An 18,697-nucleotide genomic window follows, 5' to 3' on the forward strand; every position below is an offset into this window, starting at 1 on the left:
ATTGAACAGGAGGCTAGTATCTGTTAACTACTGAACTACTGATGTTGGGTGTAAACTGGTTAAGACATTAAATTAGAAAATGTGTCAGGCCATTCTCACAGTCTTTGTCATCTTGTTATAAGCTCCAATGACCAACTCTAAAGGACTAATCTATGTCCTGAGGTTAAGGATATAAAGTAAGAAACCAGACTCGGATGCAAAAGAGAAGATGGAAGGAGGGAGAGGAGTCATGAAGCTTTTGGAGCAATACGGGGGAGGAAGGTCTGTTCCTTTGAGACAGCTGAGGGGGCGAGGTATACGATAAATGACAGAGGAGGGAGCTACTGAAACCGAGAATAGTGTTGAACTCATGTGAGTGTATTACAACTACTTGCACCGTAATCCTTTTGTAGAAAGAGGGTTGGAATTGACACATTAATGGAAAGAAGAGAGCTGAGATCCTTTATATGCACAAGAAGCATCACGCTGATGGGGAATTAAATCTAAATGTGTGCTTTATGTTTTACTGTCTTCACTGTGAACACAGTAATATTTCGGTATTTTTAAGAACAGTCGCATTGTGATCGTAAAAGCTACAAGGATTTCTGGTATCACTGTCACAGTGTTAGCTATACCCTGCAAGTACTTGGATGGGGTTTAAATAAAAGAAAGACACAAAGGGAGACATAGACTTGCAGGTCAAAGAATTGACTCAGGTGCTTCTCATTTTCTTCTCCATTTTGGCTGTGGCTGGTAGGTTTGCCTGCCAGTCTTTTTGGCAGGCAACCAAACATGGTTTGGAGATTGCTTTCCATCCTTAAAAATCAATTGAGTAGTTACAAGTGAGGTTCTCAAAGTTCTGTCCCGAGACATAACGTACAGATGCATAGTTACAGACACGATGCAGATGAATGGACTGGAATGAAAATATCTAGAAAGAGAGATGAGCTTTTGTGAGTAAAGACAAGAGTCAAGCAAAGTGAAGGAGAAAAAAATATGTAAGCAGTGTACAGTGCACCTGTTGCTACCCATACATTTTACCATTTTACCTCATAAATTCTTCTTCTCTTTTTTTTTCTCTAAATAATTTGATAGAATTTTGTGCGTTCATTTGGTGCCTTGAGCTTTTTTATATGTTGAGTTGAAACAGGTTTGTTATTTCAAGATGCAACTCATAACATGCAAAGCCGCCTCATGAGGGGAAAGGCCCATAACCTTTAATTTCCTGAATAGAGTGATTGAATTATTAGTGCCTTCCTGCACCATTAAGTGTCAGCTAGTGAAAGATATTGAGGAGTGAAAGGCCTTTTGTATTTTTTCTATTTAGGTATACATTCTGTATCTGTAAAATAGCATGACTTGCATGTGTTGTCAGTCTTAACACACTGTATCCTCCTGACTCAGCAGCAAACCCACTACCTATTGGCCATCTGATTCAACAAATCTTCAAAACTGTGCTTAGAAGATTAAATGAATATCAGTACACAAATACAGCCAGATGCAAACGCATTATATTAACATGCAGCAGGTGATGTTTAATCATATAAATTTAATCATATAAAAGCTACAGTCTAGAAATTATGAAGTGTCTCTTGTATCTGTACTATAAGACAATTGTCCTCTACCCAAATATTGGTTTTGAGTCAATCTCATATTGACTATAATTCACTGTGAACTTCAGCACTTCCGGCACCTTCCTGTTTCAACCAATATTCATTAACTTTAACCACCCAGTCTGTGAAACCGAGAGATTACTTGCCAGAGCTTTGTGTACAGGCTGCCATTTAAGGAGCTTGTGTAATAGAGCCATGGTTTTGCTTTATTTTGATTGGTTAATGGGCAGAAAGTACCGTGGCCTGCAGGGAAATCATTATCTGCCAAGGACAAGTTCAGCTGGTGTTTGGCACTTTTTGGTTTGTAACTCATTTGGCGGTTGTTGCGTTGTAAATTCTAACCCTGTGTTTAAACGTCATTAAAGCCTAATATGTGGGCAGGCAGAATAAGAGTTCAGGTGGGTAAAGCAGATGCCAAACCAACTCTGAATTTGTGGTATGTATGTGAGAGTTCACACATGCATACAAATAGAGTGGATATGCAGAAGTCATTCTTAATGCATTTTGCCTATGTGCTGTAAAAAAACAAAATTCCTTTTAACCAGTTTGTAGACTGTTCTAGGTAATTCCCTAAAAAGAGAGACGTTTTTTTACTTTTCTTGCAGATGCGTCAAATGTCAGCATAGCAGTAGCTGAGACCATCTTGTTGCTTGTTCTGTGTTGAGTGATAGTAAGAATGATCTCCACGGAGAGTAGAGTGTTAAACCCTGTCCATCTCCCCAGGTGACCGGAGGAAAGTGGTGTGTATGTGTGAGTTTCCCCCAGGTTCCCATCTTCACAGTCTAGATCTAATGGGCTCTGACAGGATGGTAATAAGGTAGCAATGGACACACACTGTGTGTGTGTGTGTGTGTGTGTGTGTGTGTGTGTGTGTGTGTGTGTGTGTGTGTGTGTGTGTGTGTGTGTGTGTGTGTGTGTGTGTGTGTGTGTGTGTGTGTGTGTGTGTGTGTGTCAGCAGTGAGCCATGTCCATGCTGGCTAGTAACAGCCCAACGTTAGTAAGCTGGTTGTTAGGACCCCTGTTACATTCACAAGGTCAGGATGCCCCTATTGACACACAAATGCTGCACAAGGCCAGAATCCATACACGCAGAATGCAGACACACACTTTGTTGACTGTGCAGCCACACACATACATAGCCCTTTGGTTTCTCCCTCATGCACACAGTTGTTTCTCTCTTGACTTGCCACTTTATTAGCCCTGCATATTCATATTCAGCAGTGTCCTTCCAGGCTGCCTCCACTCTGATGAATACTGTCTAGTGTGAAGTGCACAGCGCCGAAATCATGACCAGAAATTAAACTTGATTACAGCTGCTGTTTGGACATTTCCAGGAAGCATCCTCTACCTTGCACAGGATGTTTTTCCTGTGTTTTGTTTGATGTTGTCACAAACAGTTGTTAGAGCTGGCTCCTGTGTCATCATCTGGCAAAATGTTGCATAATGTTTTATTACATTTACCAAACAAATGCTGAAATAAATGATTGCTGACTTAAGCATTAAAGCCATTGTATTTGATTGCATGCTTTGAATTGATATTAAACATATTTACAGTGTGTGCTGTTACATACATTGAACCTACCACCCTCAGTATTTTATCAGCAAACTATCTTTGTAAATCGGCCCAGATGAGCAAGAGCCTTCTCGCCCCAAGGGTCTCCCAGGTTTGTGGAAAGCTTGCAGGCAAGACGCTCCTGTACTCATGGGGCTCAGCTGGGCAAAGCCTGAAAAAAAAAAAACCCAAAGTGGGGCTGCTGCCATGTGAGCCTAACACCAGCGAAAGGAAACGGTTGCTCTGCATTAGCCTGGATAAGCAGCAGAAAATAGATGGATGAAAGACTTTTTAACAGCAGAGGACTGGTTACCCAATAACCTAAAGAAGAAAAAAGCATATGCCAAGAAACATTTCTTTGCACTGGGTGCTAGTATTTTTACATTTTAATACTTATTTGTGTTATGGTTAGGAGTTGATTTGGGTTAGGTTGTTAATCAGCTTAATATCCTGATTGCAAACAGTATTCTGCATATTTCCATAGAACCATTACTCTCATTAACAGGATAATACATTTAGGCCATATGCTATTTTTTCCTAGCTAATATCAGCATCTCTCACCTGTTATATTTATATCTCACATAATCAGTGTATAAGCTCTTCTGGCCTAGTGTAAGAGGCACGTGGCGTTCTCATGGGCCAACACTTAAATAGATTAGTATCTTAAACAATATGTGAGCATAATGTGAATATAAACACATTCATTGGCACAATGTTTGCATTCTAAGTAAGCTAAACAGTGTGATTAACTATGGTCTTTTGTTGGGAAAGACATGCCATTTTTCAATTACCGGATCCGACCCAGATGTTAGAGCATGAAGCAGGGCTCAGTAATGACTGACTTTTTTTACAGAGAGGCATCATGCATTTGATGATATTTTTATTTTATGAATATAATTGTAATACTATCTCTGACAGAGATCTACAAGGAGAGGGTCAGAGATCGGGGCCAGCTACTCAACAGCTCTCCTGGTTCCATGTTTTGCTAATGGAAACCCTTAAGTTGGGCAGGAGTCCTTGAACGCTGACTTTTAAAGCAGAGAGACCTCAGAAGTGCCATCCTGGTGTCCCAAACAGTACGTTGCAAAAGCTTGAGGCTGGCCGTACTGGCACAGTTAGACAAGTCTGCTTGTCAAGTCAAAACATAAACAAACCTCTTTTGTCCATTTGAAATGAACACAGAGAGTGGGAATAGCTGACACTGGCATCAAAAATAAAGATAGGATACTTATAATATTTGGGGAAAGACGTGTGTTGCTGGTTCAGACAGCCTAATTATATGTAATGGGAGCTGTTAGGACATGATGTAATGAAGCCATAATATAACCGATTTGATATCAACATAATTGTCATTACCCTTTCCTCCTTTCTCTCCCCTAATGCATTATTCCATATAAATATTTCACTTGTAAAGGGAGGGATTTTATTAAGGTGTTTGTTAATCCACTCACATCAGTCTGCATTCAGGCAATCACTGTGCGATTATTGCCGCTGAGTTTGATCACGTTTTGTTTTATTAGTTTTCAATTTGCAGTCATGAAAAAATGCTGCTGCCATTTGTTAGAGGGAAAGTGTGTGTGTATGTGTGTGTGATGATAATGCTGGAGGCTGTAGCTACTGCTTACAGTAGTATTCATGTGTATAAAGAAAATACTAACTTTGCAATACGGAAAATACTTTTTTTCCCCAATTCATCTCTTAGCTCATGTCTTCTTTCCTGGTTACGCTCTGTCTCTCTGTTTTTCTTCACGTCCGCCTATATCTTTGCAAGTGTCCTACTTTTCATCTCTTCACCTCTTGTTGCTTTTATCTGTCTGACTGTCTGTATCTTTCTCCTCCCAAAGCTGACTGTCACTCTGACTCACTGTCTGCCTTTTTGTCCCTTTTCCTTTTCTAAATCCCCTTCTTTCACTTCAATTATTGCTATGAACACTGTCTGTTCAGAGAAGATAATGGTAATGAGGATTTCAAAGCAATCAAAAAATTGTGTTAAATGTCATTATGTAAAAACAATGATGTTAATTTCACCTCTCACTCTCTCTCTCTTTCTCTCCTCAGCTCCACCACCCAGCAGATTCAACAGGAGAGTGTCAGGTAAGATGTGTGTATATGCATGTGTTTGACGTCATGTCCCTTAAGTGTAATCCAGACCAGGGACAACATTGCACACATCACCACCTAAGTGGCTCACCCGCAGCTTGTGCAAGGGTTATTGTGTTTGTCATGCATGTTGAGGCCAAGTGGTAGACTTACTGATTCATGTCTGTCTCCGACGTTGATGTCAAACACTGTTCAGGCAGTGCTTTCATAGCAAGTGTGTTTGTGTATGTCATGCATGTGTTTTACATGCAGTGTTGAGGAGCATCACTGCGGTGTGTCTGCGTTCTCCCTGCTTCTGTGGTCTTGTGTGTACGGTGCTCTTGTTTTCTCACGCTCCGTCGTACTCGTCTACTGTTTACATATGAGTAATTTAATGTCGTCAGCCGTCACAGAGAGCTGCACTTTGATTAGGCCCTGGGTGTGCCAGCTGATGTTTATCTTTACTGCTGTCCTACCGTCACTGTTGACCCTGCTGTCTGTACTGCAACGCCATAAAAGTCTGTAGCAGAGTATGTGGTGTTCATTTGTGCAAGCTATCAACTTCGTTGTACTGTTTTGTAGATGTAACATCCAGTTCCTTGTCGTTATGATGTGGTAAACAAAGTGGATTGAAGTTTCTTTGTTGACAGAAATGTTGTGTGATACAAGTAGACCATCTGTGTTGTGGTGATGTTGCAAGACATGATGATCCTTTTTGAGATAATTGGTATAGCTATTTGGTAAAATGCACAGGACAAGGTGTCACAATGACACACTCTCAGTGCAGAACACTTAGCAGAAACACAGAAGCTCTCATACATTATAATGCAGTCCAAGAAAACTAGTTCTGTAATTTATATAATCTTTTTAATTATTGTTGACATTGTCAGAGAGGTGATCAGTTTGTTGTGCTACTTTACTGGGTTACATTATATTCTCAGGTGTTTCAAAACGTTTTGCTCGTCCATATATGTAAATTAGGTGGGCACATATTATATATTTTCAATACACTGCATAATACAACACCACCACTAACTACAGCATAATTGAATCACATACAACCAATTTAAAGACATATTCTCAACAAAAACTTTTAAAGAGCAACTTAATACAAGGCTGAATCGTTTCACGTCTCTTTCACCTCTGACCACAGAAAGCATCACTGATGGGTGTTTGTCTAAAGTATGCTTTGTCGCACCTGTAACCACACCCAACAGTGATGTCACGGGGTACTGGAGCACACCTGTACATCACTGAAGCAAGGTGTAAACCTCTGGCCATCATCAAAAAGATTAACGAGTTCAGTGATCTGACTTTTAAAACCAATAAACATGTTAAACATTAAATATATTTGGGACTTTGGTAGTTGTTACATCCAGTTGTATGTTACTGCTACCAAATTGGTTAACTTGTTTCAGTATTTCAGAAAATACATTTTCTATGTAGAAAACAATCAAATCAATCAGTTAATTAGCTTGTTTCCGAACATGAACTAATATTACATGAAGTAATTATTTATTAAAGTTCACGTATTTCTTTTCCAGTGACATACATTTAGTAACATGCCTTTACTTGTCTACTTTGCCAGTTATTCAAAGAAGAAAAATGTCCCAAATTCGGTTAACTTTACTCCTGGGCCGGTTTAGCTAAACTTGTGATGCATGTTGAGAAGATGACACACAGCTAATTAAGAGATTCTTGACCATTTTCATCTAAACGGACACAGATACATGCACACTACGTTCAGGAAAAAGGATAGCATCAGCGTTATTAGGAATCAGTTTTTTCTCACATGAGAAACATAACGCCACAATCGCATCCACAGTTTATTTTCTTTGGCCAAAAACGGGGTGGAAATATTGACTTGATTACATATGTGTGTTATAGTTGATCTCACTGCCCTGTTACAAGTGAACTAGGGCTTATAAACGAAAGCATGTTTTTGGCCGGTGTTTTGATGTCCTGTCCTCGTGCCAGGGAGAGATAGAGGTTTTTGGCAACATGAGGGAAACTAAACAAATCTGATTCCTGCAACTTAAGCTAAGCATGATGGACCTGCCTGCACTCTCTGCTTTATCATATTTTTAATGGCATTCATAGCAGTGAAGAATACACAAAGCTTAATATTTATACTTCATACTCATAAGACCCTTGTGTTTTTGGGGTTGTATCTTGTCATTGGTTAAAATTATGTCCTCGCTCCTAATTAACTGCATCACATTCTGGTTGGCCGATCACAGAGGCTCGCATTCATTTGAACCGCTTTTTGTTTGGTCCATTGTATTTACCTGCCCGATCAAGCTGAACTAAAGGAGTTAACACATTGACCCTCCAGAGGTCACGCTGCTCCAAACATGATTGGTATGAATGCTGAGAGATAAGACACTACAGTCACGATTGCGCGCACACATACACTCCATGTGTTTTGTGATAAATGTCATGTGAGAGGTGGAGTGTGCCTCTACAGAGTTGGAGGAAACACAGATACACAGTGACAATTTGAAATGACCTTGTCAGTGTTTGTCATCCAGTGTGGTAAAACATGTCCCTGTGCATGTGTCACTTCCTCACTTCTGGGCTCCTTCAGTGCCCTGCAGTAATGATGTCCTGTGTTAGCATATTTGTGGTTTTCTTTGCTCATCTGCGTGTGTGTTGAAAACATAACATGATTCTTTGATTTCCCTTTACACCTTTTGCATCTTGTGCTCAGATTATGGTTCCAAAGGGTCGGGAAATTTTCCATGGGAAGTTAAAGGGGTCTTGCATTATTATGCATGCCCTTATTTTCAATATATATAACGTTACAATGTCGGATGTTCATTTTAAATGTGGCCAAAGTTTCTTAAAGACAATGGCATTGTCCATCAGTCCATCCCTTGCTGGAAATGAGCATAGTAGGTCCCCTTTAAGCTTGGGAATTAGTGGAATTTTGGAAATTTTGCACAATTTCAATAAAAACAAAATCCTTATTTGGTCTGAATGCAGGCTTTGAGTCTGACACAGAGCCGTCCTCAACAAGCTTGAATAGTGAAGATAAGGCATCAGAGTATGACATGGAGGAAGTCCATGGAGAAGATATGGAGTCCTGAGAGGAAAATTACTTTATTTATGTTAAGTCCTATATCGCCGTGTATTTCCTGTTAGTTCCCATGCAAAGATTCCACCTTGAATATTCCTGGAATTTTGCAACCCTATTCCAGATTGTATCAAGATATCATTTAACTGTCGCATTTCAATGCATCTCCACATGCATCAGAGTTGTTTGTCACTATGATGGATGTGTGTTGTGTGGAAGCTGCAGAGGTTGTATTTAGATCAGTGTAGAATCACAATAAGCATCTGTAAGTGTGGGTAAATTACATTACACCTCTGCTAATATACATAATATTTACAGTACTTAAGATAGATAGATGTCCATAGAATACTTACTTACCTGGATTGTTTGCTCTGTCTAATTACAATGTAATCACACAGGACGTGGTAATGCAATATGTAAAGTGAGTTTACCTGTCTTCCTTACAGTGTGTGCGGAGGCGTTCAACCCAGACGAGGACGACGAAGACACGGAGCCCAGAGTGGTTCACCCAAAAACAGATGAACAGCGCTGCAGACTGCAGGAGGCCTGCCGAGACATCCTACTCTTCAAAACACTAGATCAGGTAAATAAAATGTACAAACCTACACAGGAAGAGACATGTGCACACAGTCAACATCTCAATACACTAAACTATTCACATACAGATGGGTGACAAATTACAAAACCCGTCACTATTCTGAGCTGCTGATAAACAAAGCTCGGGAACTTTGCCCGGTTCTCAAGAGCTGTTGCATTTGTTTTGAAACAAACTGTAGCTCATACTGAACATTCACTGTCTGTTATACTCACTGTTTACTGCTGAACTGACTCCACTAGCTCACCTGGTTCCCTGCTGTTTTCCACACACATACACATGCAGCTGTCTGGAGACGACTCCTCTATTTTCCGACCGTGTTTCCATTTAGATTCGTTTTGTCCTGTATCGTGTTGACTGAAGTCAAAGTGTGTCTGCATGACAGACTTGGCATCTTTTTTCTGTAACAGTTGTTTCTCATCTGCAGCTGCATTTTCTCAAGCATTTGTGTCGCTTTCTAGTGAGACTGGACATACATAATTACATTGCTTAAAGAAGCTAGGTTGAACAATACAGACTTGACTTATGAAATGAACCCATACATCAAACTTTGACTGGTTGTGTTTGTATGCCTATTGTTGTATTCATTGTTGTACTTTCAAGTACATTACAGGGGTATGTTGCTGCCTATGTGAAGGAATGAATTTATCAAACTCATTGACATTACTGAAATTAGGTCAGTTAGAGAGTCGATTTCGGCAGCGTTTTGGTTTCTTTAGGGCATTATACAGGAGGTGTTTTTAATATTTTGTCACTACACCATCATGATGGAGCAAAAATATTAGCTTACCATATAAGATAATGCAACAGCAGCACAAACTACTGCTTCAACAGGACAAATTCTGTCTTTCATAAAAGTTGTATTTGTTGCATAACTGTTCCATTTGATTTGCTTACAAAGAACAGGGAGTTCCTTTGTAGTCGATCAATGTATAACATCACTTTACTTCCTCAGGAACCACACTTAGAAGCAACTACTCCTGGGGCGGGTCAGATGATAAGTTCGTAAAAAAACAAAAACAAAAATAAACCTGTGACCACTGAAATTCAGAGAAAAAGGACAAACAAGTACTTGTTAAACATCTTTGCATGTGTACATTATATCATGAACCAATGCAATCTCTACTCATCTTAACCTGCTTTTCTTATTGCAGAGAAACCTAAAGTCATAGAAGCCCATGTTATGGTGTTCTAATGTGCTTGATTTTTTTTTTGTTGCCATGTAAAACTACTCTGCTTAAACCCTCCTATATTTGGGCATAAGTAGATTGTCTCCCTGTTTCCCAAAAAGCAACTCCAAAAATCCTATGTCTGTGTGATGTCACTATACTTGATTTATCCACGTTTGTTTTGGCGGAGAAGATGCACTTTATTTGAATTTATTTCATTTTTATAAAACCCATTTCTGTTCCCATTGTGAACGATGTTGCACTTGGCATCTACTATGATAAATCTATGACATTGTGATTGGCTCAAATCCCAGAGATAACAATATCCTGAAATTGCACATCCTGGTAAAACATGGAAAAAGTGTCACGATATTAAAAAAAAAAGTGTCCCCTTTTCTTTCCGCTGTGTACTTTCTCACAGTTTCCCTGTTGGAATAATTCAATTTCATCTCGTCTCCCTCCAGGAACAGCACTCACATTGCTAGTTGAACTCCACATACACATTTCCATTGTTGCTCCTTGTTTCTCCACCCCATCTGTGTCTGACGTCCTGCTTCTCATCCCCCATCCAGGAGCAGTTCTCAGAGGTGCTGGACGCCATGTTTGAGTTGAAGGTTCAGCCCAAGGACCACGTCATCGACCAGGGAGACGATGGAGACAACTTCTACGTCATAGAGAGGTAGGAGGCAGACACTTGTTTTGGGTCATTAAGTTTAGGTGCAAAAACTGACGAAGACGAGGACAATGCCTGTGTGCTCATTTTGTGTGTTTGATACGTATGTATGTGTTACATAGAATGACTAGACAACATTTAATCACTTCTATAATGCAAGGCCCTTTATAGTTTTTACTACTTTGGATGTTTGTGTGTTAAAACAGCTCTGTTGTTTTTGTTTAAAGCTGTACTTTGTGGTGTGGTTGTATGAACAGCATTCAGTATGGCCATTTTGCTGGTCTTGGGTTGTGTTTGTGCTGCGCTGATCATGATTAGGGAGGTGTGTATGTCTGTGTTTATGTACACAGTACCTATGAAGGCTGTGTGTAATTTCCCTGCCATATTGCTAATGTAAATTGTAGCTGTGTACACAGGCCTTTATAGGGCAGGTTGTGTTGCCTGGGCTAGAATACAATGTTGGGTTATAGGAACACTGAAATGGGTCTCTCCATTATACTTGTGTGATGAATGAGGCATTTTGATTGGAAAACTATAATTATGCATCAAGCTTCAGGCGGTTGTATAGTATTCCCAAGTCCTTGTGGTGTAAAAAGGTGAAATGAAAACATGTAGGTTTGATTGTTGAATTTATTATTTTGAAATAATGGAGGCAACTTGGATAATCCGTTGGACTGCACTGAGAGGTATTAACATTTCTTTCTTGAACAGCCATAGTCAATCACCAAGTGATTACTTTGCATAGAATAAGACCTAAAGATGGATTTTAAAGAGAGAACAGACCTGCCAGTGTTTGGCTGATGGCTGGCCATTGTTTAGCCCACCCTTGCATCTATTCATTCTTGGCGTGGCACATATCAGTTCGGCACAGCAGTTTAGTTCCATTTGTTGTGTGCTATCTTTCCATCTTCATACACACCTTCTAACACAGCGTGCTCCCTGTACAACAGACATGTGATGACCTTTAAGAGCACCACGCTTGCCTGGTCATATAATATCCCGGGGTTTTCCCTGGCCTGTAAAAGGCGTAGGTGGTTGCTAAAGTCACCAGCAGGGTGTGGTGTGAGCATGGACACACACAGAGATGGAGGGATAAACGTAAACCAAAAAAGAAAAGAAGGGAAGAAAATAGCGCAGAGTAACACGTTTCTTATTCAAACTTTTTATTATGTAATCGAATCATCTCTACTGCACATCAAAAATGGTACATCGCGACAATTTAATGAGGCAAAAAAGAAGACTGAAAGCGTAACTGTACCCTCGTGTCTAGCTGGCCTGTGTGCTACTATAAAGTGAGGAGAACCCTTCACAAACAATCCCGCTCTGAAGCCCTGAACACAGGAAGTAACTGGAAATCACTCAGAAGCCCTCAGGGACGAGGAGTAAATATATAACGGGAGGGGTGACGTGTATGATGTGAAAAGGATAATTTTTGTCCTCCATTCTGATTGGCTGAAACATGTTTGAAGCGGCTTTAACTTAACCACACAAGTTAATTTGTATATATGCTAATGGTCCATCAAAAAGTCATCACTAGATCCAGTATCAATGTTATTATTATATTGTTATCAAATAAAGAAAGAACTACCTAGTTGGCTTTCTCTGTTGCAGTTTTGAAATCAGTAAGGCTCTCAAACTTGCATTAGTCATTCTATCACAGCTTTTTAGTGCTTGCATTTTTCCAATAACGCTGAGAACCTGAACCCAAGTCAGGTTTCTTTTTTGTTTTTGTTGATATTGAGCTGTTGGCACTGCCCAGGGGTCAACGAGGCAAAGAAAATCCTTGTTATGCACACATCCTCTCAGTGCAAGAAGGAACATCCATTTGTCCTCTGGCTACAGTGGAGTACAGTGACTGTCCAATATTTAACTAGCAAGTCGATTTTAGGGTAAGACCTCAAAATTCTGGCAAATAAAACATTGAACTGATCATGGCTGAGTTGTTTGTTTTATCAAGAAGTAAAAATGGTTATTAAAAGAATCTTGGCTCTTTCTTCTGCATCTGTCCTTCTTGGCCCAAGCTGATTTGTTGTGTGAAGTGTATCAATGATTACAGTTCACACCTGCTTAGTCTCTTTAATAAAGTGCTAGCAGCATGGCATTTTAAACGGTGCGTAGATCGTCTCGATTAAGTGTGCTCAGGTAGGCGACGACACAAGTGATCATCGTCCCCATCGTCATGGTAATCCAGTCAAACCAAGTTAATAATCCACCAGCAACAAGGGTTTTATCCCCGCTACGCAGCCAATGGGAGGACAGGCTAAAATGACTGGTTAATCCTGCCGAGCGACAACGCTGCAAATTACCTTCCCCAGGTTTAATCCTTATACAGAGAGAGGGGGAGGGAGGGAGGGGGAGACAGTATTACTGTCTGCCAGAAACATATAAAAACCATGACCAACATTTTTGCAGATACACAACAGTGTGCGCAGATAAACTAAATGTCTCTCACCTTAACATATTGTCACATTTAAGCACTTGAAAAATGTATGAAAAACATCTACTTGAATAGATGTATGCACACAATTACACACACTAGAGCACCCACACAAACACAATCAATGATTTTCTCACCCAGTGTGTCAAACTAACACAGGGTTCTGTCCAGAGGCTACAGATAATCTGTAATTAGATGTCTATTTAAACCAGTCAGAAGGTCAATAAACAAAACACTGACCACCTCTTAACTTTTGGCTCAATTAGATAAATCAAATTCATTCCATTTCTTTTCTGTGTTGGATTTATGTCTGTTTTCTCTTTCCCCAACTCTCTCTCCCTCACTTCTCTCTCTCTCTCTGCAGGGGTGTGTATGACATAGCGGTGTCGGGAACATGCGTGGGTCAGTATGACAATAAGGGCAGCTTCGGGGAGCTGGCACTCATGTACAACACGCCACGCGCAGCCACCATCATCGCCACCCAGGAGGGGGCGCTATGGGGACTAGTAAGAACATACAAATAGACAAACACACACACATAAACGGCAAAACCTGAGGCATTTGTAGATTTTAAGGGGAGAAGTTATATTTACAGTATTTTATAATCATCATGAGTTAAAGTTAAAACACTCTGGAGCCATTTTTTGTCAAAGTAAACAATTGCTTATTTACCTAGAGGTTATTTTCAGTGCTTTTAAGTGATAAATGATCCAATTTGTATTTGGTTTCATTACAATCAATACCTTAATGTTTTTAATGTTGCCCTGTGTCACCCGTTTAAGTCTTCCAGGCTCAGTTTTAAAGTCTCTGAGGATTGCATTTTGAGCAGGTTAGGTACAGTTTCTGTTAGGATGCAGTACATTGAGCTGTGATGCTCAAACATGTTAAGAATGGAGTCCTGTTATCTATGAATGGAGCCTGCTGCTCTTCTCTGATGCTTCATGCTGCTGCAGCGCCTCTCTGTGGCCAAGCAGAGGACGACTAGCAGCGGCCACTCGGTCTGAGAGAATCTGCGTTTAGGAGGTGTTTGTTTACTCGTGTTTGTTTTCCCTAGGACCGTGCCACGTTTCGTAGACTCATTGTGAAGAACAATGCCAAGAAGAGGAGGATGTACGAGTGTTTCATTGAGTCTGTGCCCTTACTCAAGTCACTGGAGGTGAGTTTGGTGGTTGTAGAAAATCCTCTCACTGTCTCCAGCAGTTTTCAGCTCTTTCCCTCCCTCCTCTCCTTCACAGTGTAGAGTCCCACTACACAGTAGATGCAGCAGCTAGCTAGCAGATAGCTAATAATCCATAATCTTCTCTGCTCCCACGGTTTCTCTCATTATTTCTCTTTCTGTCCAGGCAAACGAGAGGATGAAGATAGTGGATGTATTAGGAGCGAAGCAGTTCTCAGATGGTGAGCGCATCATCACACAGGTAAGACATGGAAGTAGCTGATGTGGTTTTGTACAGTGAGAGCAATTTCAACATACAAATACAGTACATAACTACTTTTAAATGTATTTATAATTTGTCTGTTTTCTTTGTCCTCAGGGAGAAAAGGCAGACTGTTTCTATGTTGTAGAATCTGGGGAGGTCAAGATCATGATGAAGAGTAAAGTAAGATATTCCTCCTCACCTTCTCCATTTCTCTAATTTCACCACTCTGCATTTTAATAGGATTTTACTGTGAGGGTTAATTTATTCCACAGAGACACATGTAGGTGAATACATTTCCCCCCTTGTCACTTCTCTGTTGGTTCAGAATATTAAAAAACAGTTTTATTGGTACAGGAATATGCACTGATATAAACGCTGATTGTATTCTTCTACCGGGTAGTCTCTGTGCAGAACATTTTGACAATGACAACCCACACTCCCTAGTAAAAACTGCCAGAGTACAAGTGTTTCCTGGTTTTGCCTAGCAACAGTGGGAATCATACATGTCTGCTCAGCCTCTGAGTGCTTCTCGCTGGGGGGAAAAAAAGAAAGAAAAGAGGCGCTCAATGGGGCTAACCTTTAATCCTCTTCTCTCCTCTGTTCCCCTCTCCTCCCTACAGACGAAGGCAGACCATGCAGACAATGCGGAGGTGGAGATAACGCGCTGTAGCAGGGGTCAATACTTTGGGGAGCTGGCCTTGGTCACTAACAAGCCCCGGGCCGCCTCAGCCTACGCAGTGGGCAGTGTCAAGTTATTGGGTAAGACGAAATTCACTCTGACACTCTTGTTAAATGCATTTGTCCACATCGATGCTACCGCTGCTCACAAGACAAACAATAATGAAGTCAGATGTGCATATAAAGTAGCTTATTAGATTTCCACCAGTGTCTGCGAATGTGATATCTACGTGGAAAACATCTATGTGAACACATTCATTTGATTACAGCATTTTTCATATTGTTCTATGCCATAGTTTTTGTTCTGTGAGTTGCTTTCAGCCCATTCATTCTCAAGGTGTTTGCACACCAAGTTCTTTATGAAGCTATGGTTTAAAATATTCAAGAAACCCCTGGTATATAGTTCAAACTTTATGTGAAATTAAAAACAACTCAACTTTTTTATAGCAATGTCTGGTATTCATTTCCCACTAATTGAACTGTTACAAGCGGTTTGTCATGAGATATCAAGTGGCTTTTTGAGTTTGGTTTAATTCACGTTTGGCTCTTCATCTCGTCTGTCCTCACCTTGTATTTTTTTTTTGTTGTTGATTAAAGGCTGTTGAGTAATAATGTTGCTTTTAAAGTGGGTGCTCTAATTAAGGCTCTACAGTGGATGAGCAGCTCTTCACTTTTTGAAAATGAACACAGGATTTTTAACAGCTGGTCATGTTTCTCTGTCACCTCACTTCTCTCCGTTGTGAAATCTGCTTAAGCTTTTTTTTGTAGCTCTAATTGCACAGCTTTTATTTATTCACACACATTATTTTATAATGTAGTGTCAGTCACTCACTCTATGTGCTCCTTTATTTTCTCCCCTCCAATATTAACCATGCACACGCTGTCTGTATACTCACTCACCTGTCTGTCTTGGCTGTACTCTCTATTTACTGTACTAACAGTACAACAGCCTGTCTTGAACAGCTGCTCAGCTTTGGAGCAGAGAAAAATGTCACTCAACCGTACTAACAGATGCTGTCTGTTGTACTCTTCTCATTCTCCCTGTTGTGTCGCGGCTGTAAAAGATGTGCAGGACTTTAAGCCTCCACTGGGGCCCTGTGAGGACATTTAAGACGGGACCGCTTAACTTGTTGTTGTTGCATTAAAGATATGTCACTGTTTCACTTCATGTTTAAAGCCAATAACAATGAGCCCTGTGGATTGTTTGAGCAACTGAGATGACTCTTCAGAGACACACCTAACACCTCTCTCTCTCTCTCTCTCTCTCTCTCTCTCTCTCTCTCTCTCTCTCTCTCTCTGCAGTAATAGACGTGCAGGCGTTTGAGCGCCTCTTGGGCTCCTGTAAGGAGATCATGAAGAGGAACATCGCCCACTATGAGGAGCAGCTGGTGGCCCTGTTCGGCTCCAGCATGGACCTGAGAGACTGAGCCTCCCACACCACCCTCCGTGCCTTCTATTACACACACACACACACACACACACACAGACATACGTCCTCTCTCACATCATGCAGTGGCTGTACAGACTCATTGTAAGCTTTACAACGGCCGTGCAAACACATGAGACAATTGGCTCACCTGCAAGTACATAACTGCCCGCACAGTATGAACACACTCTCACTCACACATACATGTACACTGACACCTATGTAGAGACTGAGAGACGTCCATTTCACTTAGTCTGCACAACCTCGTGCACTTACTAGCTCAACACACTCCTTGATAAACTCACTTTGTAGATTCATAGACACACACACATACACAGTGCTAGCACACACCTTGTTGCTTGAGCCAGCTTCAACCTCTCAGTATGAATGTCTTTGCTGCAATGACCTTAATAGAGGTAAAGCAGTGTAAGGACATACACACACACATACGGACACACGCCATACACGTTTAAAAACACATAACACCTCATCATCCTTCATATGCGCAGGCTTTACATTCACGAGTGCTTAACCAACTCAAAGTTGTTCCAAGAAGCCTCAGTAAAGGACACATCGACATACAAACACACACACACATGCAGATACTCAAAACACATAGGTTACCACACTTGCAAAAACGGACACATTGTGGTAAAATGGAGACGAAAAACTTTAAAAATCTCTGACAAGGAAAATGAATCAAAAATGCAAAAAAAAAAGAGAGAAAAGTTTAAAGAAGACAGATAAGTTTTAGAAACGTTTTATGAAGATAAAAAAACAGAAGCTTTGATAAAATATTATTTAAATAAAAAAAAGTGTTTCCTCTTTGGGAGGCCGGGGTGCAGAACTTTGTGGGCGCGCTCCATTTCTTCCTCTACTGTTGTTGATTGAGTTGAGTTAGTGCTGGTGATTATTGCAGTACCACAGAAGAAGCAGTGAAAACAATAACAACCCTACGTTTTCTGGGCCATTGTTATTCTATCATTGACGCCACACTTCATTGTATTGAATTAATTATTAATGTATTGTTATTATATATTCATTTATTATTTTTTGTTTTACTTTGACCAATTCTGATAAAGATTCACCATCCATCTCTGACAAAATGTAAAAACAGAAAAAAAATTCTAATACAAACAGTAGTGCTTATTTCTCCCTGATTATCCTTGAATGAGTTGTCCTGGATAAAAAAAACTGAAAAAAATAAAGCAAACATTTTGTTAAAAATCTCCGATCTCTTTGTTGAATTTCTGCCCAAACTCAGCTAACAACTTCAATGCTGTGCGTTTGTGTAACATTTGGTATAACTGTTGTTTTGATGATTCAGTCATGCACTTTACACTCATACACAAGGGATGGACACAATAACAAACACCTTACCTTGCAATACAACAGCCTTGCAGTAAATACAAATTGGTAAGCACATAACATTCAGTATTTAACTGTCGTAGGTGATGTTTGAACTCAATGATCATTTGTGATGGACCAGTTTGCAGTGCTATAAAACAAATATCCTGTCAAGTGTGTTTCAGTGTTGGTGAGGCTCCATATGAGACAACTGTGCTGCACTGTTTCATGCAAATTTCCCTTTGCATGTGTTCTTTGCAATCACCAGACCAGCAGTTCAGGCAGTACTGTTACTGTAATAAATGCAGATACACAGGTTAGGTCATATTTATTTAGCTGTAACAGAAGTCTGATGATTATCATGTTTTGTAAATAATGAATACCTTGATACAATATAATGTATTTACTGCAGGGTAGTTGTGATTTATTCTACAGAACCAACAGGTGGTCGCTTCCTTATTTTTCTATGCAATAACACTCCCATCCGCAGGGCGGCAGACATGGTCTCAGCGACCAGTGGGAGAACAACATTTCCTCCTGTCACAGAAGTATTCACGATTAGAAACTGATCGTGGAGCAGATATCATTGACGCTTACATGCCGCTGTCCCGCGTTGCAAGAAATAAAGCCGATTACAGATCAGCTGTCACTG

General features: G+C 40.3%; 1 protein-coding gene across 5 annotated transcripts in view; it reads left to right on the forward strand.

The window, feature by feature from the left end:
* prkar2aa (protein kinase, cAMP-dependent, regulatory, type II, alpha A) overlaps positions 1-17,906 on the forward strand; it is a 42,958-nt gene extending 25,052 nt beyond the window's left edge. For 3 of the 5 annotated variants that reach the window (XM_070910068.1, XM_070910069.1, XM_070910070.1), the window contains exons 3-11: positions 5,203-5,238; positions 8,746-8,882; positions 10,636-10,742; positions 13,538-13,679; positions 14,228-14,329; positions 14,517-14,591; positions 14,709-14,774; positions 15,215-15,353; positions 16,575-17,906. In XM_070910068.1, coding sequence (XP_070766169.1) covers positions 5,203-5,238; positions 8,746-8,882; positions 10,636-10,742; positions 13,538-13,679; positions 14,228-14,329; positions 14,517-14,591; positions 14,709-14,774; positions 15,215-15,353; positions 16,575-16,699 — 929 coding nt within the window. In that variant the 3' untranslated portion in view covers positions 16,700-17,906. Of the gene's footprint in view, positions 1-5,202; positions 5,239-8,745; positions 8,883-10,635; positions 10,743-13,537; positions 13,680-14,227; positions 14,330-14,516; positions 14,605-14,708; positions 14,775-15,214; positions 15,354-16,574 lie in introns of all 5 variants that reach the window. The other 2 variants (XM_070910072.1, XM_070910071.1) reach the window with 2 other exon arrangements.
* The last annotated feature ends 791 nt before the right edge of the window (positions 17,907-18,697 follow it).

Source organism: Enoplosus armatus, chromosome 8, assembly GCF_043641665.1.
Source record: "Enoplosus armatus isolate fEnoArm2 chromosome 8, fEnoArm2.hap1, whole genome shotgun sequence".
NCBI lineage: Eukaryota > Metazoa > Chordata > Actinopteri > Centrarchiformes > Enoplosidae > Enoplosus > Enoplosus armatus.